Source organism: Oncorhynchus mykiss, chromosome 6, assembly GCF_057628025.1.
Source record: "Oncorhynchus mykiss isolate SJ-2025 chromosome 6, ASM5762802v1, whole genome shotgun sequence".
Taxonomy (NCBI): Eukaryota; Metazoa; Chordata; class Actinopteri; order Salmoniformes; family Salmonidae; genus Oncorhynchus; species Oncorhynchus mykiss.
The window spans coordinates 66,020,395-66,046,019 of NC_143027.1; the positions used below are offsets into that span (position 1 = coordinate 66,020,395).

At 42.2% G+C, this 25,625-nt stretch overlaps 1 protein-coding gene and 1 pseudogene across 12 annotated transcripts in view; both read right to left on the reverse strand.

Moving 5' to 3' along the window:
• Positions 1-6,974: 6,974 nt before the first annotated feature.
• On the reverse strand, positions 6,975-9,170 carry LOC110526375 (ras association domain-containing protein 10 pseudogene; annotated as a pseudogene). Its single transcript, XR_016496816.1, has one exon. The product of XR_016496816.1 is annotated as a ras association domain-containing protein 10 pseudogene (transcript).
• A 2,412-nt stretch (positions 9,171-11,582) lies between these two features.
• Positions 11,583-25,625, reverse strand: part of LOC110526376 (transcriptional enhancer factor TEF-1) — a 56,531-nt gene continuing 42,488 nt past the window's right edge. For 4 of the 11 annotated variants that reach the window (XM_090238629.1, XM_021607299.3, XM_090238628.1 and 1 more), the window contains 10 exons: positions 24,249-24,311; positions 21,920-21,931; positions 20,682-20,816; positions 20,355-20,401; positions 19,987-20,045; positions 19,714-19,838; positions 18,230-18,403; positions 16,876-17,016; positions 15,386-15,538; positions 11,583-14,748 (listed from right to left, as the gene is read on the reverse strand). In XM_090238629.1, the coding sequence (XP_090094755.1) occupies positions 14,635-14,748; positions 15,386-15,538; positions 16,876-17,016; positions 18,230-18,403; positions 19,714-19,838; positions 19,987-20,045; positions 20,355-20,401; positions 20,682-20,816; positions 21,920-21,931; positions 24,249-24,311 (1,023 nt within the window). In that variant the 3' untranslated portion in view covers positions 11,583-14,634. Of the gene's footprint in view, positions 14,749-15,385; positions 15,539-16,875; positions 17,017-18,229; positions 18,404-19,713; positions 19,839-19,986; positions 20,046-20,354; positions 20,402-20,681; positions 20,817-21,919; positions 21,932-24,248; positions 24,312-24,402; positions 24,466-25,625 lie in introns of all 11 variants that reach the window. The other 7 variants (XM_090238626.1, XM_021607296.3, XM_021607295.3 and 4 more) reach the window with 4 other exon arrangements.

The following is a 25,625-nucleotide window of genomic DNA, read 5'->3' on the forward strand; positions in this document are numbered from 1 at the left end:
CAGAGAACTGTGAAAGACAGGGAAGAGGAGTCCTTGTTCCATTTAGTTTTGGCTTCAGACTAATCCCCCTCTGACATGTTCATAAATTTGCTGGAGTGTCCAACTTTGTTAAATATGCAAGCACAAAGGAATACAATTATGAAGCAGAGTATTTTCCAATACATTTGTTTAGACTGGGAACGTCACGGTGGCTGTCTAGATCTTACAGATAGAAGTCAGTTCTCTCTCTGGTTCTCTGGGCAGTTTGTTACAGTATCTGTCACGCCCTGGCCATGGAGAGGCTTTTATTCTATATTTTGGTTAGGCCAGGGTGTGACTATGGTGGGCATTCTATGTTCATTTTCTATGTTTTGTATTCCTTTGTTTGGCCGGGTGTGGTTCTCAATCAGAGGCAGCTGTCTATCGTTGTCTCTGATTGAGAACCATACTTAGGTAGCTTTTCCCCACATGGTTTTTGTGGGTAGCTGTTTTTGTGTCTGCACCTGACCGAACTGTTTCATTTTGTTCTCGTCATTCAGTGTTCTGTTCTATTAAATAATCATGAACACTTACCATGCTGCGCTTTGGTCCCCTTCTTCCAACAGCCGTTAGTGTCACCATTCCATCCCAGGTCTGTACTAGTTGTGTAAGGTGAGAGATATCAGAGCAGGTAACAATAGAGGTGGATGGGTGATGTGGGTGAATAACACACATGAATAGGTTCCACATGGATAGTGCCTTGTCTCAATGCTAATTGCTGTCAAAGTATCAGATCCCATTTTATGGTTATCAAGTATCTTTGATGGATAAAAGTTTTCTAACAAACTCTATGGAAGTATTGTGCATGATCTGAACATAACACCCCCCTGGTCTTATGTTCTGCACCCTAAACGTACATACCAACATGCCAGTGTGAGACTTATTCAGCAACTTCGAATACTTTTAATGCTCTCGTACACTCTTCATTCAATAAATAAGAAGTGCATTGTACCATAACAGACGTCGTCTGCATTATAACCTTGAGGTTATCATTAGACCAAAAATATTTACAGAACTTCCTCATAGCACCTCTGTAAATGTATACTGTCACACCCTGATCTGTTTCACCTGTCCTTGTGATTGTCTCCACCCCCCTCCCGGTGTCGCCCATCTTCCCCATTATCCCCTGTGTATTTATACCTGTGTTCTCTGTTTGACTGTTGCCAGTTCGTCTTGTTTGTCAAGTCAACCATCCCCTGCTTTTCCCCAGTCTTTCTTTCTTGTCCTCTTGGTTTTGACCCTTGCCTGTCCTGGCCCTGAGCTCGCCCGCCTGACCACTCTGCCTGACCCTGGGCCTGCCTGCCTGTACCTTTTTCCCACCTCTGGATTACCGACCTCTGCCTGACCTGACCCTGAGCCTGCCTGCTGTCCTCTACCTTTGCCCCTGTTGCTGTAATAAACATTGTTATTTCGACACGGTCTGCAGCTGGATCTTACCTTTATCCTGATAGTACGAACTGGCCATGACTGACCCAGCAGCCAGCTGCGCGACGCCATCTCCTCTCAAGGAGCCACCATCGGGAGGCATGAGGAACTGCTTCGTGGTCTCATTGAGCACGGCATGACAAAACATTAAGTACACTTAGCATCAGGTAGCTTGGTCACGAAAATCAGAAAAGCAATCAAATTAATCGTTCGTTTAATCGTTTGATCTTTGGATGTTTTCACTCACGAGACTCCCAGTTACACAACAAATGTTCCTTTTGTTCCATAAAGATTATTTTTATATCCAAAATACCTCCGTTTGTTTGGCGTATTATGTTCAGAAATCCACAGGAAAGAGCGGTCACGACAACGCAGACAAATTCCAAATAATATCCGTAATGTCCACAGAAACATGTCAAATGTTTTTTAGAATCAATCCTCAGGTTGTTTTTAAAATATATAATCGATAATATATCAACCGCAAATGTCTTTTACAGTAGGAGAGGGAAAAGCAATACCTATCAAAACTCATGTGACCACTTGACGCGATGTTATCGTTCTGGCTCATTTAAAAAAATAAAAGCCTGAAACTATGTCGGAAGACTGTTGACACCTTGAGGAAGAGATAGGAAAAGGAATCTGGTTGATATCCCTTTAAATGGAGCAATGGGAGGCTATGGAACATGGAGTTTTCAAAATAGAAGCCACTTCCTGGTATGATTTTTCTCAGGGTTTCGCCTGCAATATCAGTTCTGTCATACTCACAGACAATATTTTGACAGTTTTGGAAACTTTAGAGTGTTTTCTATCCTAATCTGTCAATATGCATATTCTAGCATCTGGTCCTGAGAAATAGGCCATTTACTTTGGGAACGTTATTTTTCCAAACATAAAAATAGAGCCCCCTAGTTTCAAGAGGTTAAAGAGATCAGGCTCGCTGGTAGGAGTGAGTACTCTGGTGGGCCAAATGGAGAATTTTCCTGCTTCCCTTGCTCGCACCCCTGTTCATGCTGTGTGGAAACCAGTCTAAATCTGTCCAGGTCCTCATTGACTCTGAGGACGATGAGAGTTTTTTTGGATACAACCTGGCTTCTGAGCTGAACATCCCCACTTAGCCTCTCTCCACTCCCATGGATGTTAGAGTGCTGGACAGGCGCTCTATAGGCCGGGTCACTCATATTACCACTCCTATCAACCTACGGGTGTCAGAGAATCACAGTGAGACTATTCAATTCCTGCTCATCAAGTCTCCTCAGATTCCCGTGGTATTGGGATTCTCCTGGCTCAGGCGACACAATCCCCTCATCGACTGGTCTACTGGTGCTATCATGGGCTGGAGTCCGTTCTGCCACACCCAGTGTCTGAAGTCAGGGCAACCTGCCCTGGGATGTCTTTCTGGGGACTCAGAAGGTGCCCCGGACCTCTCCGCCACTCCCACTGAGTACCAGGACCTTCGGGAGGTGTTCAAGGCCTGAGCTACTTCGCTTCCGCCGCACCGACCATATGACTGTGGGATTGACCTTCTCCCTAGCACCACTCCGCACTGGGGACAACTGTACTCACTGTCAGGACCGGAGACCAAGGCTATGGACACCTACATTGGGGACTCCCTAGCTGCAGGATTTATACATCCTTCATCCTCTCCCGCCGGTTCTTCTTTGTGGAGAAGAAGACCTTGTGCCTGTGCATCGACTACCGGGGACTCAATGACATAACGGCGAAGAACCGCTACCCGCTACCACTCATCTCCTCGGCCTTCGAGCCGCTCCAGGGGGCTACCGTGTTTTCCAAGCTGGATCTACAGAACGCCTACCACGTGGTGCGGATAGGGGAGGGGGATGAGTGGAGGACCGCTTTTAACATGGCCAGTGGCCACTACGAGTATTTGGTCATGCCAGTTGGCCTAAACAATGCCCCTGCTGTGTTCCAGGCTCTGGTAAATGATGTTCTCTGCAACAAAATATTGAATAGCCATTGTTAGTCCTCTGGTTTTGATTTTTCCAATCATAATCAAACACATAAAACAGAGAACCTCCTGCCAGGCATCCAGGATAGAGGCAGTAATGTATACTGCTGCTATGTCTCAGATCCAACACCTGACACTGGATACCTACTATATACAGGTACAGTGTGTATACTAAACACTGGTTGGTTTACAGTGTGTGTGGTATCTAGGAATCCATACAGTAAGGAGTTTAGTTTAGCTATAATCCATACAGTAAGGAGTTTAGTTTAGCTATAATCCATACAGTAAGGAGTTTAGTTTAGCTATAATCCATACAGTAATGAGTTTAGTTTAGCTATAATCCATACAGTAAGAAGTTTAGCTATAATCCATACAGTAAGGAGTTTAGTTTAGCTATAATCCATACAGTAAGGAGTTTAGTTTAGCTATAATCCGTATGTGTAGGAAAACTGCTGGGACCACCAAAGTAGCCGACTGTATATGGTGGAAAATCAGAGCGTCATAAGAACCTGGTCAATCTGGACTCCCACTCCAGTATGTTAGAAACAAAAGAAAATGTGGAACACCTGAAGTAGTTTCTCCTTTTGAGTTAGTGCGCTCAGTATTCTGTGTATGCTTATGGATGGGGGTGCATTAGTGGCTGAGTGCATGCTATGCTTGGCTTGTATGTTGTTGTCATGGTTCCTGAATACAATGTTCAATGGCTCTGAATGCCAAATATGAATTATATCCTACTGTAAAGCAGCCAAATCAGGGAAATGGATGATAGTAGTGAGTGTCAGGATGATTGGAGCCTTGCTTATTGGTCTGGAAAGTCAGTTTGGCGCTGACATTTTTTTCTCCCTCTTGTTTAAAACACAAACAAACATCCCCCCGAGCAAGGCAGTGTCCCATGACCATGACTTGATTGACACCTGCGCCCTATTTTGGGTTCATCTACTCTGGAGTCACTGAACCTTCAAATATTAGAGTTCTGATAGTGTGGTAGTTCTGTGTGTGTGTGTGTGTGTGTGTGTGTGTGTGTGTGTGTGTGTGTGTGTGTGTGTGTGTGTGTGTGTGTGTGTGTGTGTGTGTGTGTGTGTGTGTGAGAGAGAGAGACAGCAAGTAAAAAGGGGGAGCAAATCAAGTGTTTTATCTGGTCTGGTTCTATCATGGGGGAGCGTGTCCCTGTGTAAAGTGAAGGTTTTGGTTCAGACTGTCTGAAACCTGGACCACCTGGGTCAACAGTAATAACCCTGTCCTCTCCTCACGCTGCAGTAATGAACTATTTATGGGAGGGGTGGAGCTAGAGTACCTGTCATTATCACCCATTAATAGATACCTGCCTCGTTCAGGACAGGGGAAGGAGTTGCAGGGAGTCAGTGGGGCAGGGCCTCATTATAGGGGGTGGGGGCTCGGTGCAGGAAGAGATTGATGAAGGATCAAATACATGGCAGTAATTGCGTCCTGTTTGCTGTTTGAGAGATGAAGGAGCCCCCTGAGAACCTCCTCTTCTAAATACACCTCCTCCCCAAAGCTACAGCTCAGTCACCACAGTGTTACTCACTTTCCCACACTCCTTTGAAAGGCTTGTAGAATTCATATAAAAATGATCGTGTGTGTGTGTGTGTGTGTGTGAAAAGAGCCTCGTGAAAATAGTGACATAAGCTACAACAACAGTAAAATGTCATACTAGTTGGGTGGCCATTCTTGTGTGAGTAAAAATCTAACCAAGCCGCTATAGTGTATGTCAGTGGAAGACATACACTATGTGTACCTGAGCCTGTACAGCCAGGAAGGGAGTTTTACAGCATTCCTCGTCGCTGGTGCGTCACGGACCCTTGACTTTATTACTGAGGAGGATACGAGAGGTTCCCATAAAATCTAGCCAGTGTTTCTGGACTGACATTAAAACGGGATTAGCATTCTCTATCTGTTGTGACCTCTGAGTGCATCCACTAATGCATCCAGATCACATGCTAGTTCATTCAGTGTTGTGCTGGTGGCATGCTAATATCAATTTCTGAATATATTTAATGTAATTGAGAGTGATTGGAATTATAAAATCATTTCTGAAATAGCATGGTTATAGAGTAAAGTAACCCTACCACTGAGACTGGAGGTTTTCATTATGACTGGCCTTCGACGCACATTATAATCCAGCCCTATTATGATGTTTTATCATTTTGTCATCTGGAAAGGCTATTGGCCAAACGTACAGTATGTTGCTTTAATCCATGATTGCCCTGCCCAATCCGAGGTGTGGTAATACTTTAGTCCAGATGTTCACTGGCTGTGATAGACAGACAGAAAAACTATTCGGGCCATTGGAGTATATTACACCCTCTCTTATTCACAGTTTTTTGTTATGAAATTCAGTGGCTTATACATATGCAATAACAATATTATCTGAACGATTAAAATGTTAATATCTGTTAAATGTTCTGCAATTGTGAATGTGAAGTAGAGCCAGAGGTAATACTCTGACATTAGCTTTGCAAACACCCCTGATGATGTTATATGTGACAGTATGAATGTATCTGCAGCTCTGGCTTTATGGCTACAATCCCCACACTGCTCAACAGACCAACCAGATTAACGCCAACAGCAGGTCTCTGATTACAGCTGATGCTGGTTTGATCTAGTGTTCAGGGATGTGTTAAGAGTGCACTATAGCAGGGGTACAGTAGGGGTGGGCCGGGGGGAGGAGAATGAGGGGATCCTCTTATGAGACCCTGGCTGAGAGGGACTGGATCTGAAGCCTGACTGAAGGCCAGTCAACAGTGAAATACAGTAGCATCATGTGATACCCCACCTGGGTCAGACAGCAAGCCTCACACTCGCTATTGTGGGGAAATATAATGTAATGCCATACTACTGTATGTCTCTCTGTCAAATGCATCTCTGCTGCTTCTCCCTGTGTGGTTTATGTCAGAGGAAGTTTTCACCCCTGGAATCTCCTGAAGCCCATGGATATGAGCCCAAATCCTTTGTGCCTTCCCTGGCCTTTCTCACTCACACTGTGGCACAAACGTCCTGTATGTATCCCTGATCCGTTATGTACTGTACAGGCTCTGGTTTGCGCTGTGTGAGCCCAGCATCTGCTTGGAGTTTTCATCCCATTGCGTAATGCTGCATGCCACCCCTTACCCTACCTACCGTGTCTCTAAAGTACAAATGCACCCCGTACCCTACCTACCGTCTCTCTAAAGTACAAATGCCACCCCTTACCCTACCTACCGTGTCTCTAAAGTACAAATTCCACCCCTTACCCTACCTACCGTGTCTCTAAAGTACATATTCCACCCCTTACCCTACCTACCGTCTCTCTAAAGTACACATGGCCACAAGGGCATGAACACACACACACACACACACAAACAGTGATGCATGCATCTATACACTCTCACACATACGCACATGCATGCACGCACACCACACATGCATACACATACATTATTTAACATCATCCTATACTTTTTACTCTTCTCAAACTCTTTCCTGATGCATACAATTTGCAGACTTAGTATTGATTAGGCAAGGCAAAGTAATTTTCTACACATTTCAATTAAGCAATTGCACATAATTTAAAAAGCTTATCTTTATTTTAGTATGTCATACACCCTTCATATTTAAGACTCATCAGTGTGTCCACAAAATCACATTGGATAAGTGCAGAGCACTACTTCACTTCCAACTAGAATTAGCACTTGATCAGTGTTACATTTAGCATGGTCTATTTTAAGTCTGTTTAGTCTTGCAAACACAAAGATTTCCATTCCTTAATCAATAATAACCCGTCACGATAACACAGAGGTGTGTCATATCCTGGCACAGGTCAAAGGGTTTTATTTTAAAAAAAGGCAGCAAAATATGTGAATAGCTATAATTGCATATATTTAAGTGACCAAGTATTTTGACTATGTATTGGGGTATGCTACATAATAGTCCATACATTTTGGGACATTTTTGAATACATTATATTGTGTTGTTCATTTTGGGGATAAACTCTGTCAGATCCCTGAGTTTTTAGACATACAGTAATTATGTCCCATAATTGTCAATAGAATTTGAAGCATCCTGGCAATTCATACCAATGACTCGCACACAGGTGGGTTATCCGAGTCCTGACTGTGCATGGAGCTCAGGCCAGTGTCTGAGTCGTCATCGTTGGCATTGCAAGTCTTTGAAAGCCCCCTGGCTTGCTCCACCCACTCGCTTTTCGTCTCCAGGGGATGCATCATTGCTGCCTCAGTAACCACAGAGTTGCGGTCATTGTCCTCGCCTTGTGTCTCGTCATCCTCTATATACAATGAGTTCACTTTCTCCAGCAAATCCCGTATCTCCTTTTCTTTCACCTCCCAAATATCCTGGGTTGTATTCAAATCACTCCTAATAGCCTCCAAATCCGTGTTCAAGCGCAGTCCAATGTATAAACTAGTATCCAGCTGCGTTTTGATCCTCTCCTCCTCCAGAAACAAATCGTTCTCTAATGATGTATCAGCCTCGAGGGCTAAAGTTTCAGTGTGTGTCGCATGGGCCGTTGATACCCACATAGCGGTCTCTCCCGCGCTGAGTTCCACCTTTTTACTTGACAGCTCCTCTTGCCTTCGCTCCATCCACCTCTGGTTAAGTTCCTCTTGGATCTCCACAGTAATGCTGTCCATGAGCGCTTCGTGCTCAGCCAATTCATCCTGAAGTCGAATCACCTCCTCACACCGTTGGGCATACTCCTCGAACTGGGCAACAGCCTCCGCCGAGCACGGCTTCTCACCCTCCTGCTTGGAGAGCCAGTCAGAATGCGCATCCACTAAGTATGTGTCCTGCACGTAATTGATCCCATGCATTTTCATTCTGTCAAAATGAACTTTAGCTTCATACCTTTCTATCGCTCTGTCCAGTTCTTTAATTCTCTGGATCTGTTGGCGGATTGTGTGGTCCTGGGATATGACCAAGTGAACCAAAGTTTCCATTTTCTCCCCAGTGGGCGCATCCTTGGACACGGTTTGCGCCCTCTTGTTATTTATTTTATCCAACTTTCTGAAAGCTTTCCTGACAATCCGACGTTGTTTCTCAGGTGAGAAGCCCATGGTGGCTCTTGCTGTCCCCTTGTAAATGCACGGGCTCTCCTTACTGAGCACCACACGCGCCTCTGCGCTCCGGGGTCCATGGTTAGCCAAAGAAGCCTCATTTTTAACCAACACAAACCGCACGTTCTCCTGCTCCTCTCCCCACGCGCCCCAAAGTCGAAGGATCTTTGTTTTATTCGGCAAAATTCTTTCAGATCCTCTCCATTTTTCTACGATGCAATAGGACTGGGTTGATCCCGAGAGCATAGCTGCAGAGACACGTTGTTTCAAGTTTTGATCCTCTAGGAGCACATTGACCACATCTGCACAGGTTGTGCGCTTTGACAGTCCGGAGACAAGCTTCTCTTCTCGGCAAACCCACACAGATATCGTACTTTCCTTGGACTCCATCATAAACTAAAACGAAACGTTATTCCCCTTTAGAATACCATTCAAATTCCGTTTTTTGAGGAGGGAAACGGATTAGAACAGAGTTTTGTCATGCAAGTGCTAAATTAATTGTACATCCACATACGTTAGAAAATAAAGCAACATCCAACATTCTGATATAAATTGTTCATTTTACGCGTTCCCTCAAGTAGTTGGTAGAGGATGGGAAGTCCATGTAGCCGCTGTCGCTGTTTGCTCTGTGTCCAAGTAAGCACACTCAACTGCGCCCTTTGCGCGCTGTGCGTACAACCGGAGACTCGCTCTGCTTTGATCACATGACAACTTTACAGTTCCTAAACACAACAAGTAACACCGCCCATGAAGTGTGTTACTCTCCCAGAGAACCTGATTGCGTATTTTGATAAAACATGATAACAACAACAACAACACTATTATCAATGAATAACAACAACAAACGACTAATACTACAACTAATAATTATAACAATAATTACAACAACTACCACATCAATAACAATAGTAGTGATATACTAAATTATAACAACACTTAGAATAATAAGTGTATACATGCGCATCTAGTATTATTACTAATATTAATTTATAATAATTTACTGTCCCTTGACTGATGTACCTGGGCTGGTGCCTTGGCTGATGCCGACATAAACGCAGACAGCCCTGGGGGTTATGCAACACTTCAAATAATGACAATGGGAGGTGTGAAATAAGGTACTGACATCCCTACATCAGAAGATATTATCTTACTGCTGAGCATATATACTTACAAAAAAAAAAATAATGCATTAGCATGCAGTGTACAAAGTAATACTAATTTACACACATCTGCATAGGAGGCTGTAGCCTAATACATTGCACCATGCATCGTCTCTGGGTGACACACACATTTCACTTGACTAACAAACACCACAACAAACAGATGGTAAAAGAAAAGCGATTGTATTGAGTCAGCTTCGCGGGGTTCCACAATATATATTGCCTCATCTCACTTTTCTATTCATACATGCTGATCATCAACATCAGCTTATTAACAACCCAGTGGTAAAAAAAATATGGTTGAATCAATGTTTCCGCGTAATTTCAACAAAAAATAATGAATTGTGATGACACTGAATCAACGTGGGAAAAGTAAGGGATTTGTTTTTCTTCCAGCTAACTATTCATCTAAATCCAATTACATGGTGACATTCTTTGTTGATTTCACATTGAATTCCTGTTAGATGACAAATCAACCAAATGTAAACCTAAACTAGACGTTGAAATGACATCTGTCCCGAATGGGAAGACACAGTCTGACACTTAGACGACCACTTCCTGGTTCATTCAGAAGGCAGCGTTCTAACCTTGATCTCGAGGATTTATCTGAAATTAAGAGAGACATTCTGACCCCCTGCTGGTACCTGTCACGTGAGGACAGCTACACCATGAATCAAGACCATAGTAAGGAACATTTCACACCCATTATGAGGGTCCAGTATTCTTCCTCTTGTACTCAGATACAGCTGTGTAAAGGACTCCCTAGAAACACAGGGAGTGTAGTAGTCCAAATCTGGCAGGGCTCTGACCCCTGGGAAGATTACACTGGTGCACTGTGCATGGATTTAAAAATGACTCCATAATCAGATCCTCTCACACACATGAGCCAGACAGACAGACACACATCTGTTAGATATTATGTGGACAGTGTCAGTGGAGAGAGAGGATAGGGAGAGGGCATTCTGTAGATGGACGAGTTGTTCTCTCTGATTACTAAGCACACTAAACTACTGGCGTTACAATCATTACAACATAAAACCGTTACAAGGTGTAATCGATGTCTGAGTGAGTGAATGAGAGAGCAATAGGCTCCAGGTTAAAATATGCTATTTACAACAGCGTTACAGAATGACCATGTCAGTGCAACAGCCAAACAGCAGCACTGTGACCTTGTCTTTTTTAGGTTGGTCCAATGGACAAGTCTTTCATTTGATAATGGTTCCATCTGGTGTTAGCGTTCAGTATTACCCATGATAACTGTTACGCAAAAAAGGAAAGTGATACATTTTATAATGACACAAATGCTTCATAAATCATTCACAATATATATATAATTAAGCGCAATAGTAATGTTAGATCTAATTCAAAATGAACGAAGCACAGAACTTTAGCTGAGAGAGGGCTGTGCTTTAGGGATGATAACATCGGGTGGCAGGTAGCGTAGCGGAACCTTAGGAGCTTTGGGCCAGTAACTGAAAGGTCATTGGTTCGAGTCCCCCAGCCGAATACATGACAAATCTGTTCATGTGCCCTTGAGCAAGGCACTTAACCCTAATTCCCCATGAAAGTTGCTCTAGATAGTTTACATTTAACAGACACTCCTATCTTTATCAAAGAGTGCAGCCTGTGTAAGTGGCTTCATTATTGTTTTTATAGGGACTTCTTTTGTTGTCCCAGATTACGAAAACCAGTTTCATAACTGAAAATACTGCCACATGACATACTGTAACATAATGGAGATACTATAACAAGGCTGGCACCAATACAAAAGGCAGGGAATGGCTCCCTCTGTTGGTTGTTTGTGGTTAGTACAGCTGATGTGTTCTTACATATTATGTCTATTTATCTAAAGGTTAAGTTCTAATTTAATGTATTCATGTGGAGATGCTCTAAATTGTTTTTGTATTCTCACTGTCAGTTGTTCACAAAATAAAAAGGAGACCATATTTTTCCTGATTTATTTAACTTCAATATTGTATACATACAAAGTATCTAGAAAGCTACAAAATATCGACCACTTTATCAAGAAGGCATCAAAATGTTACGGAGCAAAGACAAGACCATATGCAGTAGAGAACACATACACATAGCAGGTTTTGTTTTCTGTCCCTTGCTCCAACGCGTTACTGTCGTGGATATGAAAAGGTATCACACTTCTGTACCAAGAAAAGCCAGGATATATCATTTTATACAAAGCACCTTTTTACAAAGAAAATCTCTGCACACAAACCCAATAGTTGTTTTTATGATACTATCTGAACTATGGAAAAGTTCACTTTAAAGCCAACATCTTAAAATGGTAATAACCAACAAAAAAGGTACCAGTACCTACATTTAGACCAAATTACAAACAAATAACAACAAGAGCTAAACTGCTGATATCTTTGTGTCGAGATTCCGTTACACATCCATGCTTTATGTCCATTTTATTCAGAGTGTCCTCCAGACAATTCATCTGACCAAAGGCAACAGTCTTCTGGTCCCCAGAGACATGGGAGGTACAGTCAGCTGTTCCAGCCTGGAACTGACATGTCAAATGTACCAGCAGTGTAGCAGTAACAGCATCACCACCCTCTTGGGGCTTGGAATATACCCAAAATGTAATCACAAACCATCATATACATGTAGAACAATAAAACAGGAACACCTCAGTAAGTAATTCCTAAACGTGAACTAGTACACAGGGCAAAAAGGGAGATAAAACAGTTAACAAAGGAAAAATACATATGCCTACTGAACTCCAGTCTCCATAGGGCTGTAGCAAAAATACTGAGCAATTGAACCAACATTGTCTGTATCCACCAGAAACATTTTCTGCAATGATTCAGAATAAGATGTTCCCATAAATAATTTAGTAAGAATCAGGAAACATGTATCTCTTCTTAAGGTAAAGTTGTAAGCCTTATGTGACTTCACATCTGCTGGAACGAGTCACCATCCTCCATTCTATCAGTTGCTGTCTGGTCAAACAGGCCTTTCACAGACTATACATTTACACACATGACTAGTACAGGCACTCTTCTTAACAGATCACTTATTAAAACCAAATTATATTAATATATATTTTATTTCACCATGGATCGATTCACTCACTGTCCCTTGTCATCTAGTACAAACCTTCAGCAAGGCAATGTGGTGATTGGTTTCATTACATCTCTTTTTGGTTTAGCAATGCTTAATTCGTAATTATTTAGTGTTTTCATTGCTGGAGATTCTAAACCAAAGGCACTTCCATGCTACAGTGCAGGACATGACTAGAGATCGTATGTATCTCTGTATTTTTGGTCTTTCAAAACAGGAAAGGCAAAGTCAGTTCTTATTTATGTTAAAAAGTAACTCAGTTTAACTCGTGTGTGTGTGGTAAGATTTTGTACCAATATGTATATTGGTGAGTGATTTTATATATTTTTTTGTGCGTGTTAAAAACAAAATACATTCTTAAAAGTGAACCAAGGCCAGTTTGACACCATACAATAAGGCACTGTACACTGTTACACTTTGGCAGATTGTACTGTAGTAGAATTCCTACAAAATGTGAAAATTAGTCACCCAGCTTAGGAAAGAGATCACAGCTTTAGTGGCATCTTTTGGAATTCACACATCCGTAACATGTTTAAGGCTCGGAATTGGTGTAGGCCACAGATTCATAGGGTGGTGTGAACGTAAAGGCAGCGACACTGGCTAGGACTTAGTAGAAATTACACTGTAATGGCCAGAAAAAAATACACAATCTGTTCAGAGGCAATGTAACTGCATACTGAACACAGCCCACTGTCTAAGAAGTGATCGATGTTCTCACGGTTATTTCAGGATATCTTAAAACCTTAAACCACACACCTAAAAGAAAAACGAAAAAGTTAAAAATCGGCATGTCCTAGAAGGGGAAACAAGTGCTTAGGACAAGGTGACAGTCCACTCAGAGTAGCTAAAGTAGTGCTTTCATGTTTTTAGAATCAAATCCATATGAATGACTGTCTTCTCAGAAGAGAGGGACTCGTTTGTAGCGTAGGACACTGGAACAGGACAGATGTATGGTTTCCTTATTGCAATGTAAGACTTGTAAGCCCTGTCTGAGGCAGACACAGGTTGAACCAGGCCTCTGTAGTGTAATCACAGTGCATTCATTCTGCTGTTAGTGTCTAAGACCGTGGATTGTCCACAGGGATCGGTATCTTATTTCCCTGAAAGAAACAGATGCTTTTGTAAAGCAATAACTTCACTATTATGATGCCCACAATCACTTGCCTTCGACTAACTTTCGTGAAGAAATGCCATTATCACCAATTTTTAATTTTTTTTTAAATGCTTTTCTTTGGAAAACCTATTGGTCAAGTGTGTATGTACGGTTTGTATATCTATACCACAGGAGGCTGCTGAGTGGAGAACGGCTCACAATAATGGCCGGAACGGAGCAGATGGAATGGCATCAAACACCTGGAAACCATGTGTTTGATGTATTTGATACCATTCCACTGATTCCACTCCAGTCGTTACCACAAGCCCATTCTCCCCAATTAAGGTGCTACCAACCTCCTGTGACCTATACGCTCACAAATCAACTACAGATATACACGTAGTTTACAGGACCAATGGGGAACAGACAACATCTTCCTAGTGTTTTCTAAGTGTACATTACAAGATCAAAGCGAAAGAAGACAACATACACATAATGTCTGCTGACCAAATTAAACCCAACCAACAGATTCCTTATATACTGCCTCTTTTATATGTACATCCTACAAACAAAGATTGACTCGCCATCCTTTAAAATGAAGAATTTCTCCTGTATCAAAACATAGAACAACTGTACCGCAATTCACAGCTGCAGTCAAACATCAAATACATACATTAATATACAAAGAAATGACTAACAATAGGCTTCACCCAAAATGTGACCGAAAAGCAGTGCATGTGTGATTTTCAGCTAGAGGCACTGTCAATTTGTTTTGAGGTTCTTTAGTCTATGTAAAGGGAGGATTCAGGGGGTTCAGGAGTCTCATTCCTTCACCAGTCGGTAGATATGATGCTGTGCACCGTGCTCGCTGTTCGACACCTCAAACACACACGCCATACACAGCAGAGTCTCCTGTGTGTCCCTGTTCGTCACCACCTGGAAGAGACGGAGATGTCATGTTAGTCATTCAGACCTAACGCAATCCCACTCCATGTAATGCAATGAGCAGTCTCTGGAGAGGAATATGGGTCTCAGGAAAAGGACTTTCCGATGTTAAAAGGCCCACGGACAGATCTCAATCAGCAAACAATGTGACAAAAACAAGTCAATTTGTAAATCTAAGGAAATTAAAGGAGTGGGTGAAAAAAAAAATGAAACAAACAAAACCGGGGCAGGGTTGAGAGTGCACACCCACACATCCATTAAAAAGAGCTCTCTCTGCAGTGGAGAATAGGACTTTAAGCCCCCATGTGATGGCTAATAACAGGGGTCCCCACCCCCTGTGATCGCTCCCCTCCCCTCCTCTCCCCTGCAGATGATAAGACTCCTCACACTGCGTTCCATCCCCTGTGGAATGTGAGGGATGCAGGTGAAGGGAGCGAGGCTCATCTCAGGTCCCGGTCAGAGCTCCTCTTTTCAGGTTCGCTGGAGCCAAAGGAGCCCAGCAGAAAGCTAGGATAAAGGAGAGGGAGGGTCCTAGCCACAGGTTAGAGTAGTGAGAGAGGCTTTTGTAATTGGCTGCTTTAGGAAGCAGTAGTAGGACGGACAGGACAGGACAGGAAGTAATCCTTACCAAAAGAATGGTGAAGTTCTCCAGGACACTGTTCATCATGTATTTTTCAGGCAGGTGTTTGAGCTTGTGGATAAAGTTGATCATGTATTCACACATGGGAGACCGGCTTATCCTGTACACAAAGCGTCCGTTCTCAAACCGGGCATACTCCGTCTGGGGAGAGAGAGAGAACCAACATCCAGAAACGTGTGACGCATATACTGATAGATATGTCACACATACCGTATGCCTTCCCTATATTGGCATCGAACATGTCACCCTCCCTAAGAGAGGGGGTGACCTTGACAATTTATTGATAAAACTAGAGGCCACCTGGAGGCCACCTGGATCTTTAATTTAAAGGTCTCATTGTAGAGTTTGATCTGAAGCCATTCCTGTGATGATTGTGTTTTTGTTATCCATTGTAAATAAAGTGTTTGTAGGCCTATATGATGTAGCTCTCGCTACATATTCGTCGCCAGACCCACTGGCTCCAGGTCATCTACAAGTGCATGCTAGGTAAAGCTCCGCCTTATCTCAGTTCACTGGTCACGATGGCAACACCCACCCGTAGGACGCGCTCCAGCAGGTGTATCTCACTGATCATCCCTAAAGCCAACACCTCATTTGGCTGCCTTTTGTTCCAGTTCTCTGCTGCCTGTGACTGGAACGAATTGCAAAAATCGCTGAAGTTGGAGACTTTTATCTCCCTCACCAACTTCAAACATCTGCTATCTGAGCAGCTAACCGATCGCTGCAGCTGTACATAGTCTATCGGTAAATAGCCCACCCAATTTACCTACCTCCTCCCCATACTGTTTATATTTATTTACTTTTCTGCTCTTTTGCACACCTGTACATGTATCTCCATCTGATCATTTATCACTCCAGTGTTAATCTGCAAAATTGTAATTATTCGCCTACCTCCTCATGCCTTTTGCACACAATGTATATAGACTCTCATATTATCCTTTTTTTCCTACTGTGTTATTGACTTGTTAATTGTTTACTCCATGTGTAACTGTGTTGTCTGTTCACACTGCTATGCTTTATCTTGGCCAGGTCGCAGTTGTAAATGAGAACTTGTTCTCAACTAGCCTACCTGGTTAAATAAAGGTGAAAAACATTATAAATAAATAATAATAATAAAATCTATGATCGTATGCAATCCATTCGTGCTTTTTTACATGTTCTATTGATATTTGTAAATCGACCAATGAAATCATGTCACAGCTGGCCATGATTACAGACACCTGTGTGTGTCCTTCCAAACTATATAAACTAGTGAACCGCAGTGTTTGTCATTAAACCCTGATGAAGACAGCCTGGCTGTCGGAACATTGGTAATAAATTATTGCATCTGAACTCCTAGAGTGTGAAGCTTTTCTTTTTAAAGTGTTCTACTTTGCTTGCCAGCACCTCACCTAACCAGGTGTGAGCTTCTTCAGCCTCCACATATACTGCTATCAACAGGTGAATATGTCATTTACAGAATATATTTTTTTACCCACCTCCACCTTCTCGACGACCTGCTTGCCAAAGGAGCACACCTTAGTTGAGCAGGTGATTGTCATGTTCTCGGAGCTCTCATACTGACTGGTCACTCCATAGAAAGCCCCCACTTCATCCTGAATGTTGCAGTTCAAGTCAGCCTGGGAACCACAAATAACACAAAATTAGTCATTGGTAAGACAGAAATGTGTCTAATTTGTTCATCCATATGAGGTGAGAGAAATGTGTTTTAGCAAAGAATGGTCATCACAATACTGCTCTCTAGTGAGAGGGCAATGAGATGACAATTTAATGGCATGCAGAACAGTATTGTATGTATATGCACCATGCAATGGAAAAATGTTAGTGTAGATTGAAAGTAATTTATTTCAAATAAAAAATATCCTACACCTGTGAATGTATTATCATCTGGCGGGGCATCAGTGATCAAATGAATGGACAGTCTTAAATAAATAACAAACTTCTTAGCCACCTCTGAATGACTATGTAAATGTAATCCATATTTGGAACTAGATTTTAAGGGAGATTAAATGAAGTTATGTTAAGAGGCTGATTCATGCTAGTGAAAAGGAGCAGTGCTCTGAGGGCAGCTCTCTAGTTCCAGGACATCATGTTCATTATGGGGACAAAAAGAGCACATCTCCTTCTATAGCATCCTCCTCCTTCATTAGTCAAAGCAGTTACACTTTAATTATTGTGCAGATTGTGCCTTTCATTTGAAATTCAGATTGGCCGGTCACTTCAAAAGGAATTTGAGCGGGCTGTTCTGGCTGCGACAGCGAGCCCCACTTTGTTGGCTGCCGCTAGTTAGCATTTTCCATTGGGGTAAAATACATGCAATGTTTAAACAGCCATTAAGAGTGCAACCAGGTCACTCCATTGTTTTGAGATATTACACTGAATTAGCGAGCGCTTTGATCACAAGCTCTCCTGCTATGCGAGGCCAAATATAGCAACATGCATTCTGCAGCCATCTTCAGTGTTTAGCCTCTGATTAAACCCATTCACTGGAGATGAAACCAAACAAATCCTGTTTTCTCTGGGTTGTAAAACAGGAAATGCTTTATACTATAGAAACATGAGAAATTATATACAATATATCTTTATAGAGATACTAAGGTAGAACAAAATGCATTAAATCTCACCAGTTTCATTTCACAGGCTAATTAATAGTAAATCATTCTGTGAACATATTTGTTTAAATATCTGAGTTTATTTTCCTTTCCACAATACTGGTCTTCTCCGTATCTTTTCTTCACCTCTTTCTTCATACAAACACACATGCCTACTGTACACACTAAAGTGCTATTCAGTCACCAGACCAGTGCAGATACTTAGCAACATGATACTCACCCAAAATTTTATGAGGAAGAAGGAATTCTGGGGACCCTTGCCAAAGAGCTCCTTCAGTCCTCCTTTCTTTTCAGGGAATTTGTCATAAATCTGACGAATGTCCACTGACTCCAGCAAGGCATCGCTGTAGGAGTGGTTCGTCTGTCCGATGTGCACAAAGAGGTGCTTGTTGTACTGAAAGACAGTAAACAGGAGGATCTTACACAACTAATATCAAAAAGACGCATTTGTAAATCAGAAAAAAATGCTTTTGAGTATTGATCTCTCATGCAGAAGTTGAAGTTTATTACTGTTCTGTTTTCAATAACTGTAGAACATCTGGCTGCCTGAGATCCTCAAAAAAAACGATTATATTTACAGTATCAGTCAGTCTGTTCTCCATGGTTTATGAGATAAAAAATATAAATAAGATAGTCATATATAGTCATAAGACAAAAAGGAGGAATGCCAGCAAATCCGGGAATATCTTCACAATTAAATCTGTACTATTGCCCTAATGCTCTGGTTGTGAGAGTCAAATCTTATCATGAGGGTTATTTCAAAGTCACTGTTGCCCTTTACTTCAGTATCAGAGTGCTGCATGGCCTCTCCAGCCTAGCCTTAAGGCCATGTAACCATCTCAAATATTCAGCTAAATACAAGATTAATGGCTGTCATGTGATATCAATAACAAAATAAAATTCTTGGGGGAATGCAGACAAACCAAGACAGATCGCTCATGTCCAAACCAAACAATAAAGAATGTGAGGCATGAGCTTAGGGGCTGCTGGTCTGTGTGCCTTTTCACATGACGTGACATGGGTCTGTGGTCCATCTTACTTTCCCTAATCCCAGTGCTCTGTGTGTGTATGGTCGGTCAGAACTAGTGAAGGGAACTCAATCTAGTGTGTGCATTCATTCTCGTCTCTTTGATCCTCGACAGTGTGCAGCTAGATCCTCTGTGTGTTGAGAGAGGGCCAGAACTGGCTGATAAGAGCTGGAAATGACTGACGGCTATGTCTCATGAGAGTGGCCATGAATACAGACAATACCCTCCCTATCTTGACATGCTTTTACATGCTTTCATGAAAAAGAAGAGCTATAAGAGCGTGCGGGTATTTTTTCCCTCAACATTAAAACCCCATAAATAACCCTGAGGTAGTGCCAGTCTGGATACAGTGAATAGGTCAGTGGCAGTGTGTAGTGGTGCAGAGTGGTGATGAGTAGCCTGGTAGAGTGGTACATGCAAGATACATATAATACATATGCAGAGTGGTGATGAGTAGCCTGGTAGAGTGGTACATGCAAGATACATATAATACATATGCAGAGTGGTGACGAGTAGCGGCAGGTAGCCTAGTGGTTAAGAGTGTTGGGCCAGAAACCAAAAGCTTGCTGGTTTGAATCCCAGAGTCGTGTAGGTGAAAAATATGTTGATGTGCCCTTGAGCAAGGCACTTAGCCCTGATTGCTCCTGTAAGTCGCTCTGGATAAAAGGATACTCACAGAGTCTTGGTCTCTCTGCTGCTCCAGGAAGGCAGAGAACTCCACCAGCCGGAGCTTGGATGTCCCAATGGAGCGGCCATGCCACGCTGGGACTGTTGGGGCTGGGGCTGATGTGGGCTCAAAGCCTGCATCACAACCACCATGAGTAACACTCTCTCTCTGACATAACAAACTGAATTTTATCTCCATAGCTCACTATAATGTCAGATTTTAAACAATGCTATAGGTCTACTTATTAAGAAAAAAGGAAATTTGCATGAGCGAAAGCCTTACTGGAAATCGTTGTTACTCCCGGCTGTATGGGATATGCTTGTTGGGTGAATGGCTTGATGCTAAAACAGAGGGAAAAATGCAATGGTCTGGAACTTCTACAGAGCAACATATTGAACATATCACTGACAAACAGCAAAGAAGAAAGAAGGCTGACTGAAGTATTTGTACGAGAGCCCATCCATTTCTATCTATCATTTCTATATGGACCCTTGAACCGCTGCACCCACAAAGAAAATATTGGCGAGTACGTGAAATAGAGCGACAGAGATCGAGAAAGTGAGTGGAACAGCAAGAGGGTGACAGAGAGGGGGAGAGAAATAGAAAACTGTCACATTGCATGTTTTCTGAGAAGAGAACATGATACTCACTCTTGTGATGATCCAGGTTGGGCTGTTGATATCATGCCCTGCCAAAACTAGAAAATTAGATAAATCAATACACAACAAAACATCCAAACACACATCCCCGACAAATACTTCCAAGCAGCACAATTAATACATGTAGTTATCTCGAATAGCATTCATTTTGATTTTGTGCTTATCAGATGTGGTCAGTTTCCATAAAACCATGGTGTGTGTAATGTGATTTGGATGGAACGTCAGCTGTGTTGGCTGGGGAGCAGGGGGCCTGGTGGCTGCCCTCTGTGGTGTGTTGGTCTGAGTGGACCGATAGTGGGTTGCCGGCGAGCCTCTTACCCCTGCCGCTCCGGGGAAGGCTGGGCGCGGGATGCCTGGCAGGCCCAGCTTGTTGTGGATGGCGGTGGCAGAGACGATCTGAGCCGAGGACATGGAGGCCATGCTTTGGAGGGCTTTGTCCTTCACGGTCTGATCCTTCAACAGCCGTCACAAAAGGCTTAGCACTCACAGAGGGCAAGATGGGGGACATAGAACAGTGATAACAACAGCCACGCTTCTAAACACACGAGCACACACACTCGCCTCCAACAATGACGGACAGCAGGCACGTTAAAAGCAAACATATTGCGGCAGCCATTAAAGAAGTGGATTGTTTCAAAGGAATGTGCCACAGAGTAAGGTGAAAACTGAATTCCTGAATAAAATGGTACGTGCGGGTATGCACTTAATAAAAGCACGTTTCCTTGTTGACTAATCTATCTCTAACACACTTCCTACCATATAGAATAGGTAATAGAGTGAGTAATAATAACTCCTTTCTCCGCTATTCCTTGAATATAACATAATTCAATAGTTCTTATGTCAAGGCTGGATTTGTCTGCCTGACAGAACAGTTAACCATACAAAGAGAATGACTAAAGTAAGTCCGAAGGACGAACGCTTTGGTTAAGAGTTCCTTTCATGGCTCCTCTCACCACGTCCCCCCACTATTCTCCTTATGAGAAAGGCTTCAGCTCAATACAGTACACGAGGACTACTCTCAGCCTTTGTGTATCAGGAAAAAAAAATGTAATCACAGTTAATTTAATGTTGATATCAAGAAAGGTTAATTCATTGACAGTAGTGGGGTAGTGAGTTAGGGAGTTAGTGGCTGAGGGAACGACGGAGAAATACTCGCTAGCATCAATTCCACTCAGTTGTCTACTGTATACCATCCAGCTAAACCCTATCTATGGCATTCCGTTTCTACTGTGTGTTAACACAGCAGCACAAACAAACAGAAATGTAGTTTCTTATCCCAACACAAGTAGAGCAGTATACAGTATGACTTCTGACCCATCATTACAGAACTAGGATCCCCATGAGAACACATGCAGAAGCTGAGGGTGAGCATGCTGGCAAGAGCTGTACAGTATCTGTAGATGGAGGGGTGTGAAGCTATGACAGAGGACCACAGACTAGACAGTCAATGGGCTGCAGCAGCAGCTATGGTACAATAGCAGAAGCAAAGATACTCAACCAGCTGACAGGTCTGGCAAGAGCAGAGCCAGGAGCTTGGACAGATAATTGATACTTACCATGCTTGTAACCTGAATGCAAACAAACAAGGTTTTATTGTAATTTTACAATCCCTCTGGACAACAATCCTGCATTAGCAAGATGTAACAATTTATGGTTTAACAATGAGCATTTTGATTTCAATGATCCAACGCACAATACCTTGATAACAAAGAGCATTTCTAGAAATCACTTCAATCAATTTGACAATGTAGGTGAAAGTCGTATGATTTCATTCAATTAATCAGATTTCAGTTAATCAGATTTGCTTGTAAAATGATATGAAATCTATTGAATCATCTTTTAGGACATGATATCCTTTGGTCATAACAAAAATGTAAGAAAACCCTGATTGACAAAATACCATTGTTAAACGGTATAAAATATTAAAATGTGTATTCAAAGCAAACTGCACTTTGAAGTCTTCATGCCAGGTCCTCTGTCAAAACATTACACTGAAATAATGTATCGGTACAGGAACCTCAGACTCATTAATCAACTAGCACTGCTGTCACACTGAAACTTGGATAATAATAATGTGGGGTGGGACATTTTGGAGAATGTGGTGGACTTGGAATGTCTGAGGATTTGATCATTATGGTCAGCCATGGCTCGAGAGAAGTAGCACAAAGAATGGCACCATAATGACTGTCATTTCACTCAACATGTCTCAGATAAGAAAAGAGAAAGAGCAGATATACAGCGATGTTCCCTGTAAAATGGAGGGGGACGCGTGCCTTTCTCTTTGCTGCTGATCTCTAATTTGCTTTAGATGAGAGTAGACAGAGACCCGTGCAAAAGATGGCTGTTTTAACTCAGACAGCCAAACTGTGACTGAAAGACCAGGCATTTACAGCTGGCTGACACACACACACACACACACACACACACACACACACACACACACACAGACACACACACACACTAATGAGGGGTCATTAATCCATCTGAACACTGGGAACCGGGGAAAAGTGTGAGAGTCAAAAGATGTAGTCATCCCTTCATAAAGACGAGAGCGAAAGAAATCTGGCAAAACTTTAAGGTTCTTAAAACACACATACATTGCCAAATGACCCCTGTAAAAATGTTTTGAATTACAGGTACATTTATTACAAGATTACACCTTTCACAATATATTTATTTTCACAAGACATTTTTTGAAAGGGTATAGTTGGTGCTAGCACATGATTTTCAACACATTGGTAAAGATGAGTCACAGAGGAAGAATGTAATAGGACAGCTACACATGTACACAGAGAGGAGAAGGCAACTGATAGCAATGTCAATGTGATAGCCTAGAGTTATCAATATGGAGAGTTAGCACAACAGCAGAGAGGGCAGGTGAGATGCTGCTTCCTCATGGTCTTAACTCAGCATGGACAGGGGAAGATGATTAGGTTAAAACATAAAAAATAAAGAGGCAAAGGTTTTTTCATAGACCACCCTTAGTCTGTGAACCTAAACCCTTTTAACATGCAGCACATCAGTGGCTGATAGTGTGTCTGCTTTGGGACATGTAAACAGACTTCTGCTGATGACCTCTGAACTCCAGCTCTCAGCCACTCACCAACAGCCAATGCATCTTGCCAACATGCTTTCCCACATACAGTACAGATAACACCAGTACCAACCTCTGATTCTGGGTTCACATTGTCATGCCAAACAGACAGAAAGGAGCAACAAAGTCTACAAACTATGAGCGCCATTTGCTTTGAGGGTTTTATAAGGATCCAATGCGGTTGGGCTCATTTTCATTTAACTGTAGAAAATGATGACTTTGCCTTTCGGATGTCTGGGCTAACATTAACATATTTTTCTTGGCAAAAAATTACAGAAAAAAGTGAAATTCTTTAAGCTCTTTTTGAGAATGTCCACTCAGCTCTGTGGAACAGAGCCTTGCTCTCATGAGAATATTGAATTTCTAATTCACATTATATCTACATGTATTTTCAGACTTGCATTATGGACACTAGTAATAACTACATCTTATATTTTCACAAACCTAAAATATTATTAAAAAACCTGAAGCATTTAAACAGATCCTTACAATTGTTTTCAAAGCAAATGCACTTATTGTTCAATAACAATTAAGAAAATAGAAATAAAACACTTATGGAGGTGTGTGTGTGTGTGTGTGTGTGTGTGTGTGTGTGTGTGTGTGTGTGTGTGTGTGTGTGTGTGTGTGTGTGTGTGTCAGAGAAAGAGGGTGTTTATATTATGAATTCTAATCATAAGCAGGGGATCTAGGCTACGGGAATCAGAGCGTCAGGCATTCACTCTGTCACCACGGGAAACAGGAAGTAAGGCGACGCACAGCAACCACAAGCCCAAAAGCAGAAAAGCGCATACCTTTAGCTTGGAATGAAACTCACGAGATTTCCTTCTGGCAAGAACCTGAATGTGACTAGACACCTGCGGGGTAGGGGAGGGGAGGAAAACAAAGGAACAGCCTGTAACCATGGCGATGAAAAGCCCCCCTGCAACTGGGCAAAGCCAGACGTACCTTGATGGCAGCTGAGATTTCTCGAACTTTCTTTCTTGCTAAGACCTGTATGTGACTAGACACCTCCATTTTTTAAACAAAAGAAGAGAGAAAAAAACAAGAACACCAAAAATACAAAAAGGATTACACATCTCTTTGTTGAGAACACTTCAGGGGGATTTGAGCTGCCCAATAGGATAATAAAAGCATCTCCAAGCCACACACCAAGCTCACAGCCACAAAGCATTGTGTTGCCTGTTGTTGTCACTTAAGTGAGCTGATTAAGAAGGATGCAGGCCTCTTTAGCACACATTAACAGGGCGCAGATGTGATCGACTGTGTACTGAATGAGAATCGGCCAGTCTTGTATTCTTAAGGGAGCCGGATAAGTCGTTTCAGAGGCCCATGCTGCTTTTAACATTCACACAGACTTGGAAATATGTCATGCTTTTGTATAAAATATTCAGTATGTAAGTGGTTGGCTATAGTAAGATAATGTGTGGTCAGCCTGTATTTCTGATGGGGGGAGGAACAAACGCTTGGTCTGAGGGGGATTTCCTTTCTCTGCTCTCGGTCTTAATCAGGCCAATCACACACAAGTGGCTGTTGAGGTAGTTCACCGGGGAATGATCAACGCCTAAAAGCATGTCTGTTAATACGGGGAGCAGGGTGATGGGGAAGTACTCCAATCCACCTCGCCAAAATAAGATTACAATTCAATCTGACATTCCTTATTTTAAATCAACCTATGTCCTGATATTGTTTTCTCTAGTCTCATACAGAACAGGGCTCTTTAGTTAAAGCAGTGAATGTGGAAGTAATCATAATATTTCAAATTATGGTAATTACCTCAAATAAATTACCATGATTTCTGATTGAGACTGATTTCTTAACATCTCAACACTTCAATAAATAAATATCAAATATTTGTGTTTTTTGGTTGTATCATAAATTATATTACAGCAGGCAAACAACCTATCTTGTGTGATTCCCCACTGAGAGAGTGAATTACAGACATAGCACACTTTCTCTAGCTGGCTGATCAATTCCCACCCAGCTATAGAGTGTCAGTCTGGACACAGGGGTGTTTATCATGGACATACGAGCCAGTGGCCATAAGCATGACTTCCTGCTCAACCAGACTGATGGACCTCATGGTCAGACACCTTCCCACCAACTGATATTATGGGAGCTTATGGGTAATATCTATTTATATCTACAGTCTGTTGCTCACATCAACTGGA